The sequence below is a fragment of the Lactuca virosa genome, chromosome 9 (genome assembly GCF_052849685.1).
Source record: "Lactuca virosa cultivar CGN04683 chromosome 9, Lactuca_virosa_CGN04683_v6, whole genome shotgun sequence".
Lineage (NCBI taxonomy): Eukaryota > Viridiplantae > Streptophyta > Magnoliopsida > Asterales > Asteraceae > Lactuca > Lactuca virosa.
The window spans coordinates 101,410,355-101,429,232 of record NC_136434.1 but is presented as its reverse complement, the minus strand read 5'-3'; the positions used below and the strand labels follow the sequence as shown (position 1 = coordinate 101,429,232).

At 32.8% G+C, this 18,878-nt stretch overlaps 1 protein-coding gene and 1 long non-coding RNA gene across 19 annotated transcripts; both read right to left on the bottom strand.

The window, feature by feature from the left end:
• Nucleotides 1-2,348: 2,348 nt before the first annotated feature.
• On the bottom strand, nt 2,349-7,435 carry LOC145137681 (uncharacterized). Of its 18 annotated transcripts, none has more exons than XR_013721179.1 (13): nt 7,066-7,435; nt 6,908-6,955; nt 6,729-6,807; nt 6,596-6,646; nt 6,323-6,510; nt 6,098-6,235; nt 5,737-6,002; nt 5,437-5,619; nt 5,170-5,236; nt 4,556-4,995; nt 3,381-3,406; nt 2,915-3,027; nt 2,349-2,363 (listed from the first exon to the last, which is right to left on the bottom strand). It is a non-coding gene; the product is annotated as an uncharacterized LOC145137681 (long non-coding RNA). The 18 variants fall into 18 exon arrangements; XR_013721180.1 differs by having other exon boundaries at nt 6,925-6,955; XR_013721173.1 differs by having other exon boundaries at nt 7,086-7,435.
• Nucleotides 7,436-11,163: 3,728 nt separating this feature from the next.
• On the bottom strand, nt 11,164-18,183 carry LOC145137445 (structural maintenance of chromosomes protein 6B-like). Its single transcript, XM_079071577.1, has 27 exons — nt 17,814-18,183; nt 17,617-17,722; nt 17,250-17,383; nt 17,070-17,125; nt 16,835-16,921; nt 16,434-16,754; nt 16,228-16,347; nt 15,807-15,941; nt 15,641-15,717; nt 15,475-15,550; nt 15,340-15,414; nt 15,140-15,244; nt 14,883-15,052; nt 14,683-14,785; nt 14,470-14,582; nt 14,173-14,377; nt 13,519-13,656; nt 13,318-13,432; nt 13,160-13,245; nt 12,988-13,083; nt 12,649-12,888; nt 12,477-12,556; nt 12,319-12,397; nt 11,929-11,986; nt 11,750-11,847; nt 11,549-11,643; nt 11,164-11,447 (listed from the first exon to the last, which is right to left on the bottom strand). The coding sequence occupies exons 1-27, from the start codon at nt 17,959-17,961 to the stop codon at nt 11,390-11,392; spliced, it is 3,174 nt and encodes a 1,057-aa protein (XP_078927703.1). The 5' UTR covers nt 17,962-18,183; the 3' UTR covers nt 11,164-11,389.
• Between the last annotated feature and the right edge of the window lie 695 nt (nt 18,184-18,878).

Sequence of the window (18,878 nt, the reverse complement as noted above, 5' to 3'; positions counted from 1 at the left end):
ACTTCCCATAAGTGCAGCCCCTCTGCCCTCCAGATCTAGAATCAGCGGCCCAAAACCGCCTCGGTGTAGGCTGCAACTGCGTTGGGGCCGGTCTCTGCTCCCTCGTCTAGAGCTCCATCTCAATCTCATGCCGCCTGGCGGCCTCCTGCAACTCCAAAAAGGAACCATAACGCTGAGTGGATACAAACTGCCTGATATCCGTCTTGAGCATGCTCAAGTAACGGGTCATGTGAGCCTGCTCAGAAGCAGCAAACTCAAAACAAAACATGGTCCTCTTCGTGAACATCTTGGTGATCTCCGTCACGAACTCGGTCCCTTATCGACGATCCAAATACTCTTGGGCCAACCTCTCACGCTCCACCAATGGCACATATCTAGAACGGAACATCTCCGAGAACTGATCCCAAGACACAGCAGCTCTCTGCTCAGTAGAATACGAACCAATAATAAGTCTCCACCAATCCTTCGCTTCGGACCTCAAAAGGTTCAAAGCGCACCTGACCTTCTGTTGAGCTGGGCAAGAGCAGGTGAAGAAACACCCATCAATGTCAGACAGCCACCTCATGGCTATGATCGGGTCCTGAACTCCATCAAATGTCGGGGGCTTCGTATTATCAAAGTCTCGATACTGGAAGACTCTCCTAGCACCAACCCCAACAGCGGCAACGGATGCAACAGTAGCAGCCTCAGACAAAGTAGCATAACGCTTATCAAAATACTCCACCTTGGCGGTCTTGATAGACCCGAACATCTCTGGAATTTGTGCTCAAAAGTGAGCAACAACCTCCTCCTAAATAATATCCCCAATCCTGTCCTCGGACACAGCAGGCCCACCCTGACTGCCAACCCCCGATCCCGATCCGGATCCAGCCTCAAATCGCCTCGTCATAACCATACTGAAAATAAACCATGGAGATATCAGATAACACGCATATCACATCATGGGACCAACTCCCAACAAAGCCCTAGGTTGTGACTTCCCTGTTACGCGTACGAGTCTTGTGCTTTCAGTAGTACGGGCCCATACTACCTTCCACACCTACCCATATTTGTCTCGGGGATCATCACAACAACCCTAAAAATACATACTAGCATACGCATACACTCAACCCACACTCCCTAGAGGAAGGCTAAACATCACGAAATTGGTCGGCTGACCCCACACAACTCATCCATGAAACTTCCACCAAGCCCTTCATCAAACAAGAACAAGAAATACAGCCAAACCAAACATTCTCAAGCTATAGAATCTTAGTTATGTATAACTGTGATGCATATACTAGGAAACTACAATAACGATGTCAATTTCACATAAGGAAGAACCCAAGGCTATCAGGCATCATATAATCAGGAAATTCTATCATGCAATTCCTGAAGATCCCTAGCCTATCACTAGCATGTTGTTCTAACATATCACAAAAATCAAATAACAGTGTCGTAATTTGGGGTCTACTTACTAGCTCCAGCTGATCGTACACATTGCATCCTTTTTTTATTAATTTTGAAAACAATTTGAAAATCATTTTTAAAATCTTTTCCTTAGTTTGAGACTAGATTCACACAAGTGTTCCTCCAATTCACTCAAACCAAGGCTCTGATAGCAACTTGTAACACTCATAAAAATCATGATAAATTTAAACTTTTTCAAAACCAACCAATTTCACAAATTGTTTACAAACATATTTTTCAAAACATGTTCAACATCGAAGTCCCCTAAAATCACAAGTCAAAACATGAGGATGTGTACGGTCATGCCTTCACCTTCTTGCGATCATCTGAAGTACATCAAACATAACCCAAACTGTAAGCCAACGCTTAGTGAGTTTCCTCCAAACTACCAACACATAACATAAGCATAATACAGACAACATGCATACAGAGAACGCCCCACCGGCCTACAGTCTATCTGGTACGCTCACAGAACCTTCAGCATGACTGGTACGCCTCATTGGGCCACCTATCTAGAATGTTCTCCGGGCCTTCGAACAGACTGGTACGCCTCTCGGGTCTGCAGTCTATCCGGGACGCCTTAGGTTTCTTGGCCTTCAGTCTACACTGGTACGCCTCAACCCAACCACACATAAACCATGTCGACATATACATAACAGATAAGCATTCATATAATCAGCCAATAGATAATCAATCAGATCATATAGATCACTAAGCATAGCATCATCTTATCTAACAGGATACAAATCTAATAGATCACTAAAGCATACCAACATGCGATAAACCATGATAACAATCTAGTGGGCCGGCCTTGGTGCCTTTGAGCCAAAAGTACAGTGAGGAAAACTCACCTCACAGACTGAACAGAAGCTGATGAGGTCCCTGACTCCGAAACTCAGCTCTCTAACCGGCACCTAATCCCACCAAATACCAATTCCATTAAAATCCCAAAATACCCTCAATAGTCAACTGGTCAAACCTAGTAAGTCAACTGAGTCAACTCAGGGTGCGTACGCGGGGCGTACTCCTGAGGTACGCAGGGCATACACGAGGCCTCACAGATTGACCATCAATGGGGTGGTTGATCGAGTACGCGGGGTGTACCCTCGCAAGCCCAAAAATCTTGTTAAAAGCTTAATGGCTTAAGCTCTTATGTCCCAACTTCAGATCCATGGCCAAAATACACTCTAGAGTCATAAAGTTTCCAACTTTATGACTTTACATGCCTAATAAGAGCTTAACTCAAGGTCTTAATCCATTAAGACCTTCTACAAGATGCATGGAGCAAAACTAATCAATGAGACTTCATTTTTATAACTTAGGACCCCTCCTAGGGTTTGAAAAGACAACTCAAATCATCAAGAACATGTCATGCTCAAGATGAGACATTTGGGACCAAAAAACACATAAAAACAACACATAAGCAAGATCTATTAAACTAGCCATCAAGGTATGAACTTTATACCTTGAAATGATGGAGAAAGGTGCAAAACTTCCAGATCCAAGCTTTACTTCAAGCTTCCAAGCTTCACCGCCACCTTCTTCTTCTTTTGGAACACTCAACAACCCACACTCAACCTTCCAAGGAATCCAAAGAGGCTAGGGTTTACAAGAGAACACATTTTTGCTAATGGAGGCTAAAAATTGGGGAAAGAATGGGACTTAAGGATGCTTAAATACTAGCCAAACCCTAAAAACTAGGGTTTCCCAATTTGGCAAGTACGCCCAGCGTACACTGATGGACACCCAACATACACTGATGTACGCCCAGCGTACTAGGGCGCGCTCTAGTACGCTCAGCGTACACCATGTACGCATGGCGTACTCTGAAGTCCTCAAAATTACAATAATGTCATTAGGGTTCCATTGCATACTTTCTTGAACAAAGGGACCAAAATTCAACATAATTAAAGGATTGAAATTAGAAGTACCTTGACATCAGGATATTACAGCTTTCCTGTCAAAGATCGAAATGAAGCTGAGTGAGTTACTTCATTGACTAGATTTTTTCTTTTGCCTACTTTTAGGAATTTGTTTTATCATGACTAGGCAACTTGACTTGCAAAAATAAGTAGTTTTTTATACTTAAAAATAGTTATGACTAAAATTTACGTAGGAAATAGTCTAACTGTCAATTTTAATCTTGACCATTATAACCTTGGACAAAAACTGAAAAAGAACGGTTCGATAGGACCAGCATTGGTAATATTCTCTTATACTTTAATTAAGTTTTATAATTTTTGTAAAATTTGTCATTTTTTTTTTCAAAATTTATATCAAAGTTAAAGGATAAGATAAATTATAATTTTGTTACTGTGTATAATTTGTTTCAACTTTTCAAGGGAAAATGGTCATTATTAAAAAAAAAACAAGGCTATTGACATAGACAACATGGAGACCAGAATAATCATGAACCCAAAAAAGGACTAAATTTCACAACAGAAAACTTTTTGGTACTAAATATACAAAAATCAACAATTAAAACTATAAATTGATCGAAAAAAGAATTACAATTGTTGGGGATTTTGTTGGCTTTCATCACACCTTTGGGGATGCCTTTATCTTTTTCACCTTTCCAAATGAATAATATAATTCAATGCCTTTGTTATTTTGGGGTGTTGTTTGGTGTTTTTTTGAAATCTATATAAGTGTTGTTTATAATAGTGACCTGTAGGTTTTTTGCTGGTTCAAAGGATTGTTGTCTGTCCTCATTGGCTTAGTGTTGGTGCTGTTATTTTTGATTGACGTTGTGTATATTTCTAACATTTTTCATTGCTACATTGGTGATCGTTTTCTATTTATGCAATTCAAATATTTTGTATTTCATCCATCTTCCCGTTGACATTTAATTTAATTTTATGTTTTGATGTTAACTAGATGGAATTAGATGCGCCAAAGGCGTTGTGTACCCTTTTTTCATTATTTGAAACTGTAGCAGATAAGTAACCATATCAGATCAGGCATAATCAACAGGAGAGAGCCAAGCAAGGTCTCTGCTTAGTGCTTAGGCTTAAAATCTCTCTACCTCTCAAAGTCACCACTCCGTCCAGGTGTGGAAATTTGATGAAAGCATCAAAAATGTATTTTCATGGATATTTTATCAAACCTTAAATTTGCAACCGTCATTTGTATCTATGGCTTCTGGTGGATGTTCTGCCAACAAATAACATCCAAGAACAACATCTGCTTTTTTTTGTTTCAACACCCTTCAACATAAACTTTACAAAAAGAAATCTGTGAGATTAACAAACAAACCCCTTAAAATAACAATGACCTTCCCCTTCTTAATAGTTCATTACTATAATAATAACAATAAACTTTAGAATACTAAAAAGATTTGTTTTTTAAAAAAAAATTCTGAAACTAAAATATTGCATTGTACTTCTCAAATGCTCATATTAAGGCATCCTACTTTGATCTTAGGGAATGGAGAGGTTTATAGTTGGTTTTCTCATCATTTGGACAATTTTACCATTCTCTTCATTTTCTGTCCCACCAGCTCATCAATAGAAAAAAAGTTGATCGTCATCGATTTTATCGAACGCCCTGATAACATTCAATTACAAAATATAAATAAATATTTTATTAATCATAAGTCTATTTTAGATATTCTGCCAATTAAAATTTTTTTCTTTTTTGAGTAAATAATTTTTTTAAGTGATAAAAGAACTTTTTTTTACTATTTGGAATACAAATAGTACACCTAGTAATTTCACATACCACATTGTCCATCCACGCCAGGGCTTCGGCTCCTAGAGTCATTGTGTCTTCTATCATACTGCTCCATCTGTTGTCAATAAACCACATATCAACGTTCATGAATTATATAACTTTTGTGAGTAAAATTACATATTAAGAGGAACATTTTCAGGTCAAATTTACAGATTGTACGTATATAACCAAGTCTACAATCATGCATCTACCACATCAAATTATGTCACATGAAAAACTATTTCTGAAATGAGAAAAGGAAAACAGAAAACATACTATGCAGTATCTCCACTATTGATCCATGCTGGAATACTTCTGTTAAGGGATTTGCCAGTCAAGTACCTAATCATTTCACTTTCACAAAATAATTATTGGGATTAATAATTATTTTATTTTCCTTTTACCTCTTAGCAAAATCCTTGTATGCGGACTGTCCCCCAAAGCCTTTGTGCAAGCATACTAGAAAGAAAAAAAAATAATGTTAAAGATGCAAAGTTTTTCTAAAAATAATCTTGGTAACCCGTCAAGAAATGTGCATTAAGAATCTAAAATATGTGATAACGTAATATATAATACCTTGATTTTTCTGCCAAAATTCCTCTTTGTTTTCTTGTTCCTGTATCTTGAGAATGTTTGCATACGGTCTTCAATGGTTAGTGGTAATTGCCCAAGGGGAGAATGAATAAGGTCTGTCATAAAACAAAAACACTATCAATAAGAAACAACTCAAGTTGGTCTTTTTCTTGATTTTAGAATACCAGATAAGTTTGTGATTGCTTTACAGGACAGTGTTGTCGACGTGTAACAGGAAGCATCAACAAAAAAAAATAATAAAAAAAAACCTTAAAAATCAAGAACACATCATTGTTAGTGGCTTATACATTGTAGTTAAAAAGAAATAAAATTTGATGTATTTATAAAATAGCAAACTAATTACCGTTTTACCCTCATTCAAAAGGATTCGTTTGGAGAGAATCATGTGTAGTTGATGATTGAGTATATAGTTTAATTGTTGAAGCCTTTGCAGCACCTCTTTTTGGTTAAAAGGTTGTCAACAACACATCTCCAATCAGCACTGTCAATAATACAAAAGCAGATAATTATCAATAAATGGAGTGAATAAAAGTGTAAAGATTCAGTAAAAAAAATGATATAAAATTACCTGAAAACCACCAATGCTTTATCTCAATTCCACATATTTACCAGGGACACAGTAATAGATCGACAAGATCATAGTGCTTGGAAATCCTTGCATTCACAGAGTACAACAGATGTAGGAAACATTAACATTTGGTTGTAACATTTCATCGAGCACTTGGTGTGCATCATCAAACTCACTTTCAAATTTCACTATAAAGAATGAAAAAAACAAAATCCAAATTATATTGAAATCGAACAATAGCTTCGTTAAAATCCGAAATGAAAGTCTGCTTACCTGCAAATCGCAAATCGTCTGTGGTGTAGACGTCGAACAACTGAAAGTCACCTGAAAAAAAAAGATTAAAACTTAACAAAACAATAAGAGTTCAAAACTGGGTTTGAGAAATGGACCATCGCTTCGAATTTACTTCTTTTCTCTTTGAAGCCACAACTACGCTAACCAATTTGAAGATGACAGGTGCCATTAAGGCGATATTGGTTGAAGAACTATACGAAGCCAAAGAAGCTCTCATAGGTTGAAATATATCATTGACAGGTAGAACTCGCAACAAACATAAGTAATGAATGGTATGATGAATTAACTTACTTTTAGCAAAGCCTTACCTTGAAGAACTTCATAATTGAACTGGGGAATCTGTAAAAATAATAGGGAAGGAATAAGGATACAGAACATGATTTATCCATATCACCACCACCAACAGCGCCGAGATGAGATTTAGAAAAAGCGAACAGAAAACAAATAACCTTTATGAGAAAAATCAAACCTCTTAGTTTGTAGCCTTTCTTATACCGTCACCACCATCCACAAGAACAAATACCCCCAAACTTTATTTACGATGTCTCTCTCTCACTCGCTCTCTCTCTCTCTCTCTCTCTCTCTCTCTTCGATCTCACTCCGCCTTTGGGACTCCAAGACACAAATAGATTTTTGAGAGAAGAAGACGAACAAGGATTAAAGGGAGAAAGATGGAAGGAGACGGAGAATTGGTGCGAAGAAGAAAGATCGAAAGACGAGTTAGAACGACACTCTGAGTGGAGGAAGAGAGATGAGGCGGTGGGATCCGGAAGAGGAAGAAAGAAAGAAGAAATAAGCAAAAGCGAAAGAAGTAGGGAAAATTTCATTCATATCCTTCTAAAACTTAAATATTATGTCAATGTCCTTATAAATTTTAAAATTACGTATATATCATTCTAAAACTATTATATTTACACATATATCCAAATTCATATTTTAGTTAAAATTAAACTAATATAATTATCTAAAATTAAAAATTATATATGATGTTACTAAAATACCCCTCTTAAATACAAGGAAACGTCGTGATCATAGAGTCTATATATGCCGATATATCCATGGACCATGAATGAAGGGTCAAGTCTCCTTCGATCAACACAAATTCTTTAACAAATGCTCATATTTTAATATTTGTGTTTGAAAACATTATTTATTCATCTATTATTGTGTTGAGATAATGTCCAATTTTTGTATTTGTATGTTTGCATTGCGTGCGATTTGTTGAGACGTGAAGATTTGATGGCAGTTTGGTAGATGGAAGATGTTGGATTTTTAAGTTCCTGGTTACATGATTTTTATTCCACTGAAGTTCCAAAAAAACTTCATAATTTGTATCTAAGCTTGTACGTTAAGAAATGTAATTTTCTCTTAATTTGCCTCTATGGATTCTTGGAAAATTGTAAATGTATGAATATTTATGATTAAAATATCTTTTAACTCAACAATCAATCGGGATAGCAATGGATGTTTATCTTTTGTTAATAGTGATGATATATAGAAATTAGATCTGTAGCATTTAATAGGAATTTTAGTAAGGGTATTTTGGTAATATTATATATAAATTTGAATTTTAGTTAAGTTTTTTAATATTATATTAGATTAATTTTAATTAAAGTATGAGTTTGGATATATATATATATATATATATATATATATATATATATAACTATTATAGTTTTAAAATGACGTATACGTAATTTTAAAATATATAAGGATATTGATGTAATATTTAAAGTTTATAAGGATATGAATGAAATTTTCCCAAAGAAATACTACTGGACGAGGAGGGCGGCAATGGCAAAAATAGAAGATAAGAAGAAGAAAAGAGATTGAGATGCGTAGAGAAAAGAAGCAGAATGAAAGATCGGTGTCAAATTTTAAAGAGGAAAAAGTCGAGTGTCGGATTATGAAAGAGAAAAAAGTATATTGTAGGCCAACTTTTTAAGCTTTTATGTATATATAAATAAACTAATTTTGTGTTGATTTAGTGTTTGTATTTGCCTCTTTTTGTAATAAGTTTTGAATTGCATTAATATTTGTTTTTTAAAGTTCAAATTTAATGACTGTGATTGAAATTTTTTTAAAGTTCAAATTAATAAAACTTATTAAATAATAATAGGATATTATTAAAAAGATAAACAAATTACGTTTTAAAGTTGTTATTTGTAGTATTTCCATCTTTTATGGAAAATTTCTATCTAATATGCATAAAGATTTTTTTATCTATTTTTTTTATATTTTTTTACGAATCAACAAAAGTTATTTATATTGGATTGGATATTTATTTTGGTACAAAGCTAAATTTATATTGGATCGGATATAATTCTTTTTTACTAAACGCTAAATTTTAAACTCTAAGTCCTAAGCACTAAACCATAAATGCGAAACACGAAACCTTATACCTTACAAAAACAATTGACTGATACACTACGTATTTTTGTAATATGACATGTTTCTAAAACAAAGCTATTCGTCTAAAGGGAATTATCCGTTTAATGAAAACTATCTAACGCTCGACAAATAGAATCTAATTGACGAAAATCAGACATTTGATGGAAAAGTTGTGTCATTAAACACTTCAAACTGGACATTTCAGACATAAATAGTGATATTTCTTTGAAAAAAAAAACAAAAAAGAACTCCGAAATTTGATGATAAAATATAAAATGAGGCATTCGGTAGTAAGTGAACATTTTTCAAAAACTGAAAAAATTGGTATTTTTTTTAAAAAAACTCCTTTATATTAGTTAGTTTACTTCATATAATGTGTTAATACAAAAGTATTAGTGAACCCTGACGAACAATTCAACGACAGTGAAGTCTATACATCAAATGTGGTGTATAAAGAAGTGTTGCACGATTAATAATGTACAATCAATCATGTACTCATATACATTTGTAAAGAATCTAATATTTTCATTTTTAATTCTTATTGATTTTGTTTCTGCTATCATGACTTTTATTGATAATTGTTTTGATGTAATAAACTATTTGCACAAAAGAACTAATCGTCTCAAGAAACTAATATTTGAAAAAACTATTCGCACCCGTCGTTTGGTGCGGGTAAACGACTAGTATATATATATATATATATATATATATATATATATATATATATATATATATATATATATATATAATATCCTTTTTTTTACTATTATGAGTCTTTTAAATGTCAAATCAACTCTTAGAAAACTATAAAATATCGTTGCAATTATTTATTTTGTACATTTTGCCCCTATATTTAATAATATAATTATATTGCATATAAAAGTTTTATTATTTTTAACTAATTAATCTACTTTGTTAAATATACAAAATAAAACGAATATAATTTATGAAAAAGTATATCATTAAATTTCAAAACAATCAAAATGAGATAAATATTGAATGTAAAAAACATTACAATATCAATATCTTTATTTATTTTTTATTTCTATTGTTTTTATTTATTTGAATATTAGTGTCAAGTGATATATTTTTAGAAATTTGAAATAAATGTTTTATTGATAAATAAGTTACATTTATAAAAATATGAAAGTGTTGATCAATTGAAAATGATTTTTGATTACTAGTTTTTACAATAAAGTAGTTGGAACAAATTTAATAAACGGTTTAGTTTTTAACTTATAAGCTAACTTATCAATAAACTATCTTAGATAGCTTATCAAAATGTTAGCTTTTCAATAAACTATTTTGTGGCCTTACCAAACGATAAATTGCAATAAACTAGCTTATACGCATCAAAGAGAACACTAGTTTAGTTTTAATATAACATGTCACAAGAGATAATGTTTCGATTTGCTTGTCCCTTGAAGTTTCAATAATTAGATGTTCAGTTGGTTAAAATTTTTGATAAATTCTAATCATACAATGAACTAATAGATTATAAAAAGATAAAATGGCACATTATGTTTTTATTTTTTTTCACTGTGGCATTGTATTATTTTTGTTCTAAATGGAACATTGTATTTTCAAATTTTGTTCAACTTGAAAAACTTCACCAAGACCCTCTCGGCTCTTAGGGTACCCGGTTTGTCATGTTAAGTTGGAAAATACAATGTCAAAAAACAATGAAAAACAGTTTTTTTTTAAGAAACAAAACTGGAAAATGTAGTGTCTAAATAAAATAAAAAATGAAAATTTAGTGAGTTATGTCATTGAATGGTATAGAAATAGAAGTGCTCTGTATTTTCTTCTATGCTTAATATGTCAAAGTAACATGGGTATATATACAGCTAGAAATAAATCACTAGCTAATTAACTAACCCCTAAATACACAGGAGACTAAGAATACAAGTTGAACAAGTCAAATAATTTCTTTAACATCGTGTCACTTTTATTTAAATGGAAATGAAAATGTCAACATTGAACAAAATTGAAAAATACATAGTCGAATTAATTTATTTATTTTTGTCAAAAAAAAATGAAAAACAGTGTCTTTTGTGTCGAATAATCAGTTTTATATCAACTACTTTTTAAATGTTTAGCGTTATATGAGATGCCTAAGTAAACAAAACAATTCACAAGCATAATAAACACACATGTAACATAGATAGGGATCGTGTTACATTTTATACTAACCAACCCATAATAACAGTGTAAAAATTAAGTAGAGCCAATATCTACATTCATACACAAAAAAAAAAAAAAAAAAAAGGTAAGATTCAGTTATAAAAACTGGAACAAAGATAGAATAGATAGATGTGATGTGAGTTAACAAAAGCAAACAATTAATGCATTAACAAAAAGCAAACGAAACCAAAGCTTTGTTTATGAGCGAGGAGCTGTCATTTGTTGCTTCTTTATCCTCTCATCATGTTTTACCATGCTGCAAATAAATCAAGTAATTAAATTAAATAAAATAAAATGTGAACTTGTCCTAAATTGTTAAAAACATTTCTTTTGTAAGTAAATAAAGAAATGATTTACCTTATATCATGGGGTGTAATAAATATCCACTGGGATCCTTGTGCCAAAGCAAAATCCACAATTGTGTCCAAGCTTATTTTCCTACTCACAGCATCCTGCAATATCAATATAAAAATTATTAAAACTTAAAACTTAAAACTTAAAACCAAACCAAACCAGTGATTGTGTTTTTTTAATGTGGTTAAAAAGAGGTAATTTTACCATAAAGACATCAAACTCATCCATAGCTCGAAATGGAGCTTCTGTCATCTCATGAAGTGCAAGTGCAAAACATAGTGTTGAGAATGATCGCTCTCCTCCTGTTATTATAAACATACTTTTATAAATTAAAATTAAAAAAAAAAAAGATTTAAGAATGTCAAATGAAATAAAAAGGAAACCTGAAAGGCCTCTAGTGTCGCGAACGTTGCTGCTAGTTGCATCTTGGGGCATCTTAACCTGAACAATAATAAAGTAATAACCAACCAAATAAATTAGGGTTTAGGTATATTTACAATATTATCTGAATTTTGTAATATTGGTCCTAAAATGTTTTCTCTTGCAATTTTGTTCCCATGTAAACTCATCCTCTCTAATAAATATTTGTTATTTATAAAAATAGATAGGGGTAATATAGTCAGAAGCATAGACCAAAATGGTAACAAAATCCTCAAATAAGGAGGGACCAAAAGTGCAAGAGAAAACTTTTTAGGACCAAAATTGCAAAAATCAGCTAGATTCAAGGACCGGAATTGTATTTTACTCATGAATTATATCGTGAAGTTACTTGCCTCTATTGAAAGCTTCTGCTCCTCATAGCTAACTTTAATGAGCCCACTGATCCCCTTCTTTCTCAGATGCCCATTAAATCTAAACCACAGATATTAGTGAGAAAACAAATCAAGTAATTCTCTAGAAATTTTAACAGATAAAAGTAGGAAGAACATACTGCCACGTCAGCTGTCTCTTTAGAAGAGTGGCATTCCTCTGAAACTTGCTCCATCGTTTGTCAAGAGCTGTATGAATAGCCTGAATAATGATAATGAAATAATGAAATAATTTCATATTATATATAAAATAAAAGAATTGAATTGAATTGAATTGAAGGGGAAAAGGGTTACAGAAAGTTTGTCTCTAAAAGCTTTGTAAGTTTTCTGTTGTTTGATAATCTTTCTTTGTTTTTTATCATGCATCATTCGAAGCTCATCAATAGATTCCTGATGTCTTTGGCTTTCTTGTTGAAGCCTCTGTTTAAGCCTTGTGAGATGGGCTTGGAGTTGATCAGAAGTTGTGTCATCACATCCTCCTAAACTCTCAATTTCACTCTCAGGGCATATGATTGAAGCTTTCTCATAACTCGCCTGTATTTTTATGTTTATTATTATAACCATTATCAGATGATTGTTGAATAAGTTTTCTACAGAAAAAAAAAGTTCATATATGTTTATAAAAGTAGACACCTTTCGCTCGCTTTCCAAAGCCTTATAATTTTGTTTTGCAGTTTCAATTCCTTTATGGACCTTCTGCTGCATAAGCCCTTCATAATGACGTTTTTCCTATACAAAACAATATTTAGTACAAATAATAATAAATAAATTAGGGCAAAAATATCAAATCAGAAAAGTGAATTACCGCTTCAGCAGCACGTAAATCCTCCTCAATCTGAGTCAACTCACCCGTTGCTTTGTCCAGAGCGCTGATGTCAGCTTTTGCCGATTCTGTATAGAAAAAAGGGTAATAAAAATGTAATTTTTATATAATTGTTATAAAAATAAAAATAAAAAGCATACCACAAAGCTCTTCGAATGATACTTTCAGTTCATTTGCTTTGGCTTCGGCTTCCTGCAATCTCTCCTGAATCTTCTCAAGTGACATCTCAAATTGGTTTTTATCATTTTGTAATTTCTGGAAATTAGTTTAATTAATTTAAAACATTTGAGAACATGAATGTTTTACAGGGGTAAAATAGAAATTTAATTTAGAAAACAAACCGAAACTTCTTGATGGAGCTCATCAACATTAGATACGGATGAAGCTGCTGCTTCTGCTTCTGCAGCAAGTGAATTCTTCAAATCTTTAAGTCCAAAATTCTTGCTCATTACACGCTTCTCTGAGCTCATGCGTTGTCTCTAAATCAAGATTAAAAAAAAAAATGTATCATGAAAAACATAATTACTAAGATATAAATATTAACATGTTTGGTCCCTTAGTATAGCTTATCTTTGCAATTTTGGTCCCAAAAAAGTTCTTCTGCAAAATTGGTCTTTATTTTGAAATTTCCTAACGACTTTGGTCCCTTTGTCTTAGCCTAGCTGTAACAAAATTTAGAATGACCATTTTGCCCTTGGACCAAACTTATGAAAAGAAACAGTATACCACATGAACCAGATCTGTAATTGAGGTCTATAACATTTTAAATGTGCATATGATTTTTTTAACTTTTCCTATTTTGAATGTCAAATGAATCATGTGCTACAACATATATAAATATATCTTGCTTTTCTAAAACATATTGTTCTTACTTATATATTATTAACAATTTAACATATCTTGTTATATAAACATTGCTAGGAAACTTCATAAGGACAAAATTTGCAAGAGAACTTGTTGGACAAAAATGTAGTTTACCCTAAAAAGCATCTTACTTTTGCATTTTGTAATTCATCGTGAAGATTCTTAACCCGTTCTTCAAAAGTCCTTTTCTTTCCCCGAATTTGTTTAGCTTCTTCTTGCATGTGAATTGCTTCTCTTTCATAAATTTTAATTTGATCATCATATGAACTACAAAGACGCCCACTCCTTGCATTCTTATTCGGGGGCAAAATCGTCTGTGCTGAACCACGAGAAAACCTAGAAAAAAGAAACCAATACTTCTTTACTTTCAGTATTCTGTATCAATTAATTAAATAAAAAAAGAAATTTAAAAATTATATTAATCTTACATCCTCTGACCCTCTAACGTATAAACCTCCTTCAAATTTGGAATCCTTTGATCAAAAGCAACCGTTTTTCCCATATCATAGTCTCTTACAAGCACTTGTCTCTCAGCCCCACCCTACATAAACCACACCAACATTTATTTTATTTTTTTTCATTAAATATAAATCAAAAATAAGAAAAATGTGAAAGTGAAAGTGAAAGTCATTATTATTTACCACATCCACCAAGACATTGACTACTGTTGGACTATCGGATTGCATTACTGAAATAGCAGTTGGATGATTTGTTTGAGGAAGCATGTGATTTGGAATTTGTAATCTACATTCAAAGTTTAATTTTCAGATGTTAACATAATCGAGTAAATTATGTTGCTACTCTCTGAATTTTCTCTAATTTAATAAAGAAACATACATACCTTGGTATAGAAAAATCATATATAATGATCTGAAGGTGGTGGTAGTTTGCTTCTCTAGCACATGATCTTAATAAAAGAGAATCTTTATGATCTGTTACTATGAAAGCATTCAGTAATTTTCCAACAGCATTTTCAACAGCAACAGCCCATTTGTCACCATGGACTAATGCCTGTGATCATAAATTAAATCATCATATAAAGATATAAGAAAAATAGGGGTGATAAGATAACTAATTATTTATTTATTTAGTACTGACCACATGTGCTCCTAAAGGACCAATGGGAGGCTTTTTGAACTTGTGGTGATTCCTCTCAATAACTTTTAAAAGACTGGTAACTTTGTATCCTCCAAAAGCTGTCACCTGTTGAAAAAGAAATACATCAAAAGCTACAATTTTTAATAAAACATGAAGATATGTGAGTTGTTATTTTTAGTTAAATTAAGAAATTACAAGACCTTGTTTGTCTGATTCAGGCGTAGGTCACGAATTCGGCGTTGACTATCACTTATCTTCTTTTCATACTCATCAATCTGAAAGAAAATAAATAAATAAATAATTTGGTAAAGAAATAAATGAAAGCAATTCCATACCTCAGAAGTGATCTCTTTAAGTTCATCTCTTGCAATCGCTAATCTTTCTGATAAATCATCCTCGATATTCTTCAATCTGAAAGTTGATAAAATTAACAAAGCATAAAGAAAATATTATTAATAAATATACTCCTATGTTACACAAGAACCATGAAACAAACAAAACCTTAGGCAATCTGACTCAGCAACATTGATCTCCTCTTGAAGCTCCTTCAGTTTATTCTCCATCTCATGTTCTTCAGCCTACAAAATCCAGATATGATATTAGATACCCATGTTTATGCTAAATTGCTAAATATTTATACAAGTGAAGATGATGTAGACATTAAAACCTGTGTGTCTTTCATATGTTGTTCACTGACATCATTGATTTGTTGCTCAAGTAACTTGATCCGTTTAGCCATTTTAGCAACATTGTTCCTTCTTCTGCCATATTCTTGCTCTAGCTCAATCCTCTCCTTGGTAGCCTTGTAATTGATATTTTTATTAGTATAAAAACTCAATTTTTTGGAAAATAAACAGTGATTTATAACAGTTTTTGAATAGATAGTCATTTGATATATTATCTTCATTTCTTAACATAAAGATAAATAGTCATTTACTCAGATTCAGACAGCTCATTTAGTCCAAAAAAAGTCTTTATGTATACAACACTTTATCCAAACAGACATCATTACCAATTCAGCCAATTTATCTATACAGAACTTAATGGGGAAAAAAAAAGAAACAAACCCTCAGTTTTTTAAAACATACCAAAGATAGTTTCTGCTCTAATTCACTCTTCCTTTTCCTAGCTTTTGAAGTACTTTCCATCATAACTGCACTTTGAGCTTTCTTTTTGTCTAAACAATCCTGCAAGTCTGCTACTTTTGCCTACCAAATACATCAATATAAGTTTTTAAGAAGTACCCATAAATCAAAATTCATAAAGAAAGTATATGAACTCTCTTCTTACTTACAATTTGTTGATCAATTCGGGCTTGACACTGAGGTATTCTCTCTTCAAATTTTTTAATCCTTGCAGTTTCTTCTTGGATTTGTTTATCTATGTCATATACCAGTGACCATGCACATTTTTTGGTCAACAATTGAACCTTCTGTGAAATTTCTTCAATATGTTCCATGCTTTTAATCTTTCCTTGTAACTCATTCAATTCCTTTTCTATAGGTGCTATTGACCTTTCCAATTCAACAACCTCGCTATTTGCCTTGTCAAGATTGTCTTTAACACTTTTCAGTAGATCATCCACTTGACTTAAAAGTGTAGCCTTGAAAAAGAACTGAAAAACAATATGTCAAAAAAAGAACCATATAAAGATTTTACATCCAGATATTATATGCATGTCAATGAAAAAAAGACCTTGAATTTATCTTTGTCATTCCCTGAATGCAAAAACTCTCTGCTCTTGTCCTGGCTCATCACCACACAAGGATTCTCAACATCAATCTGCACATGCAAATGCATGATGTTTAGAACATGTATGAGGTTTAATGGATCTTAATATGAGATGTACATAAGATTAAAATATGGGGTATATATAATAAAAGTAACATGTGACTATGTGAGATTTAGCCATTTAGGCAGAGATACTCACGTTAAAATGTTCCACAAGCTCACGGATGTCTTCTTTTCGGGTAGCTACTTTTTTCCCTGTTACATATCATTGAGTAAAAGATAAGAATCAAAAGATGGATTTTGTTTCCAGCATATGAATTTTTAAGTATGGACATAAAATTCAAAATCATAGAGAGAAAGGAGAAAGTAAACCCAAAACCTTGTTGATCTTTAAGGACGCTAGTACTGGTTGATTCAGTAATCCTGCGCTCTAATATTATAACATCTCCATAAATGCCATGCTTAAAAGCATCCTCTCCCTGATTTTTTATTTCCAAATGAACAAGGGCGTAGCTGGAAACAAGTATATAGTATCAAAACATAGATCGTGTGAATAAAGAAAACTAGCCCCATGTCTAAGGTTTAGATCCATATGATATATGCAACAGCAGAAAAGCAAAGAGTGACGATAGAGAGGACAAAATTAGCTTTCACAAAGCTTACAATATCTGGATTTCTGAAACAAACTAAAGATATCACATAAATGAGAAACAAACTTTCACCAACTACACCAATGACTTACAAACCTGCAACCAGTCTTTATAAACTCCTTCAATGTCGTTGCCCTGTCTGTACTTTTTGCTCGACATCCAAAAGCAATACACAATGCCGTAAGTATCGCACTCTTTCCACCTATAAGACAAAAAAGACCACTCAAATGTGAAAAAAATTTAACAGACAGCAGATGATATTGAAAGAGTAACAGAGACAAAGATAGACTGACTTCCGTTTTGTCCGGTGATGAAATTAACACGGTCGCCAATATCAATTTCCATATGAGTATGACACATGAAGTTCTCTAATCGGATTTTGGTGATGATGCCTGCTTGCAAAGCCCCGGCAGGTCCATTGGAAACCCTAGCATCGGCCATCTTTAGGGTTTAATCGCGAACTACAATATGTTAACTACTGATTATACGAGTCACGCAGAATTCAGAACCGATTTCAATTCGCATCGTCATCATCAACAACAAGCTGTTGTCGTTGTTGCTTTCTTTTTCTCCTGACTTTTCTCTGCGATTAGGAAAAAATTGGCGGGAAAGAACTACGCCGTCGTTGATTGCTCAAGCGATTGGGCTTTCTGGGCTCTGACAGAAAAGTATAGAAAGACACGCTTTTTGGATTGTATAATGAAATCTTATTACAAAAATATAACACATATGGTCCCTGTACTTTGAGTTAATTTGTAAATTTGGTTTCAAATATTTATTTTTAATTTGGATTTTCTTTGTAGTCCCTCACCGACCTAAATGGACTATAGTACATTTATAAAAATATTTTTTTAATGGACTATAGTACATTTATAAAAATATTTTTTTGTATTTTCTAAATTTTCGTTTATTTATTTATTTAAAATATTGTTTCCTAAAGTTTGGTTAGAATCTTACTTTTTGTCTAACTTTTTAAAAGTTAGACAAAACACATCCCTATAATTTATAGAAATTACATTAGTTATTTTATCATTTTGAAGTTCTTTTACCTATCAATAGTATGATAAAAAACACCTCAGACCCACCCTTTCTTCTCCCATTTTTTTTCTTTCTTATTGTCTCTTTTTTCTTTATATCACCCAAACTCAAAAACTCTACCGCCTACCACCAGCGACCCAATCTCCTCAAACATTTTACACTCCCTGATTAAACCTCCACCTCTCTCTTGGCTTCGTCTTTTTTCTCCCCCCCCCCCCCCCCCCCACACACACACACACACACAAAAAAAATTAATCACCGCACTATGATGTCATCGGAGGTGGAAAAATACATCCATAAATTACATTCCCTTGTAGGTA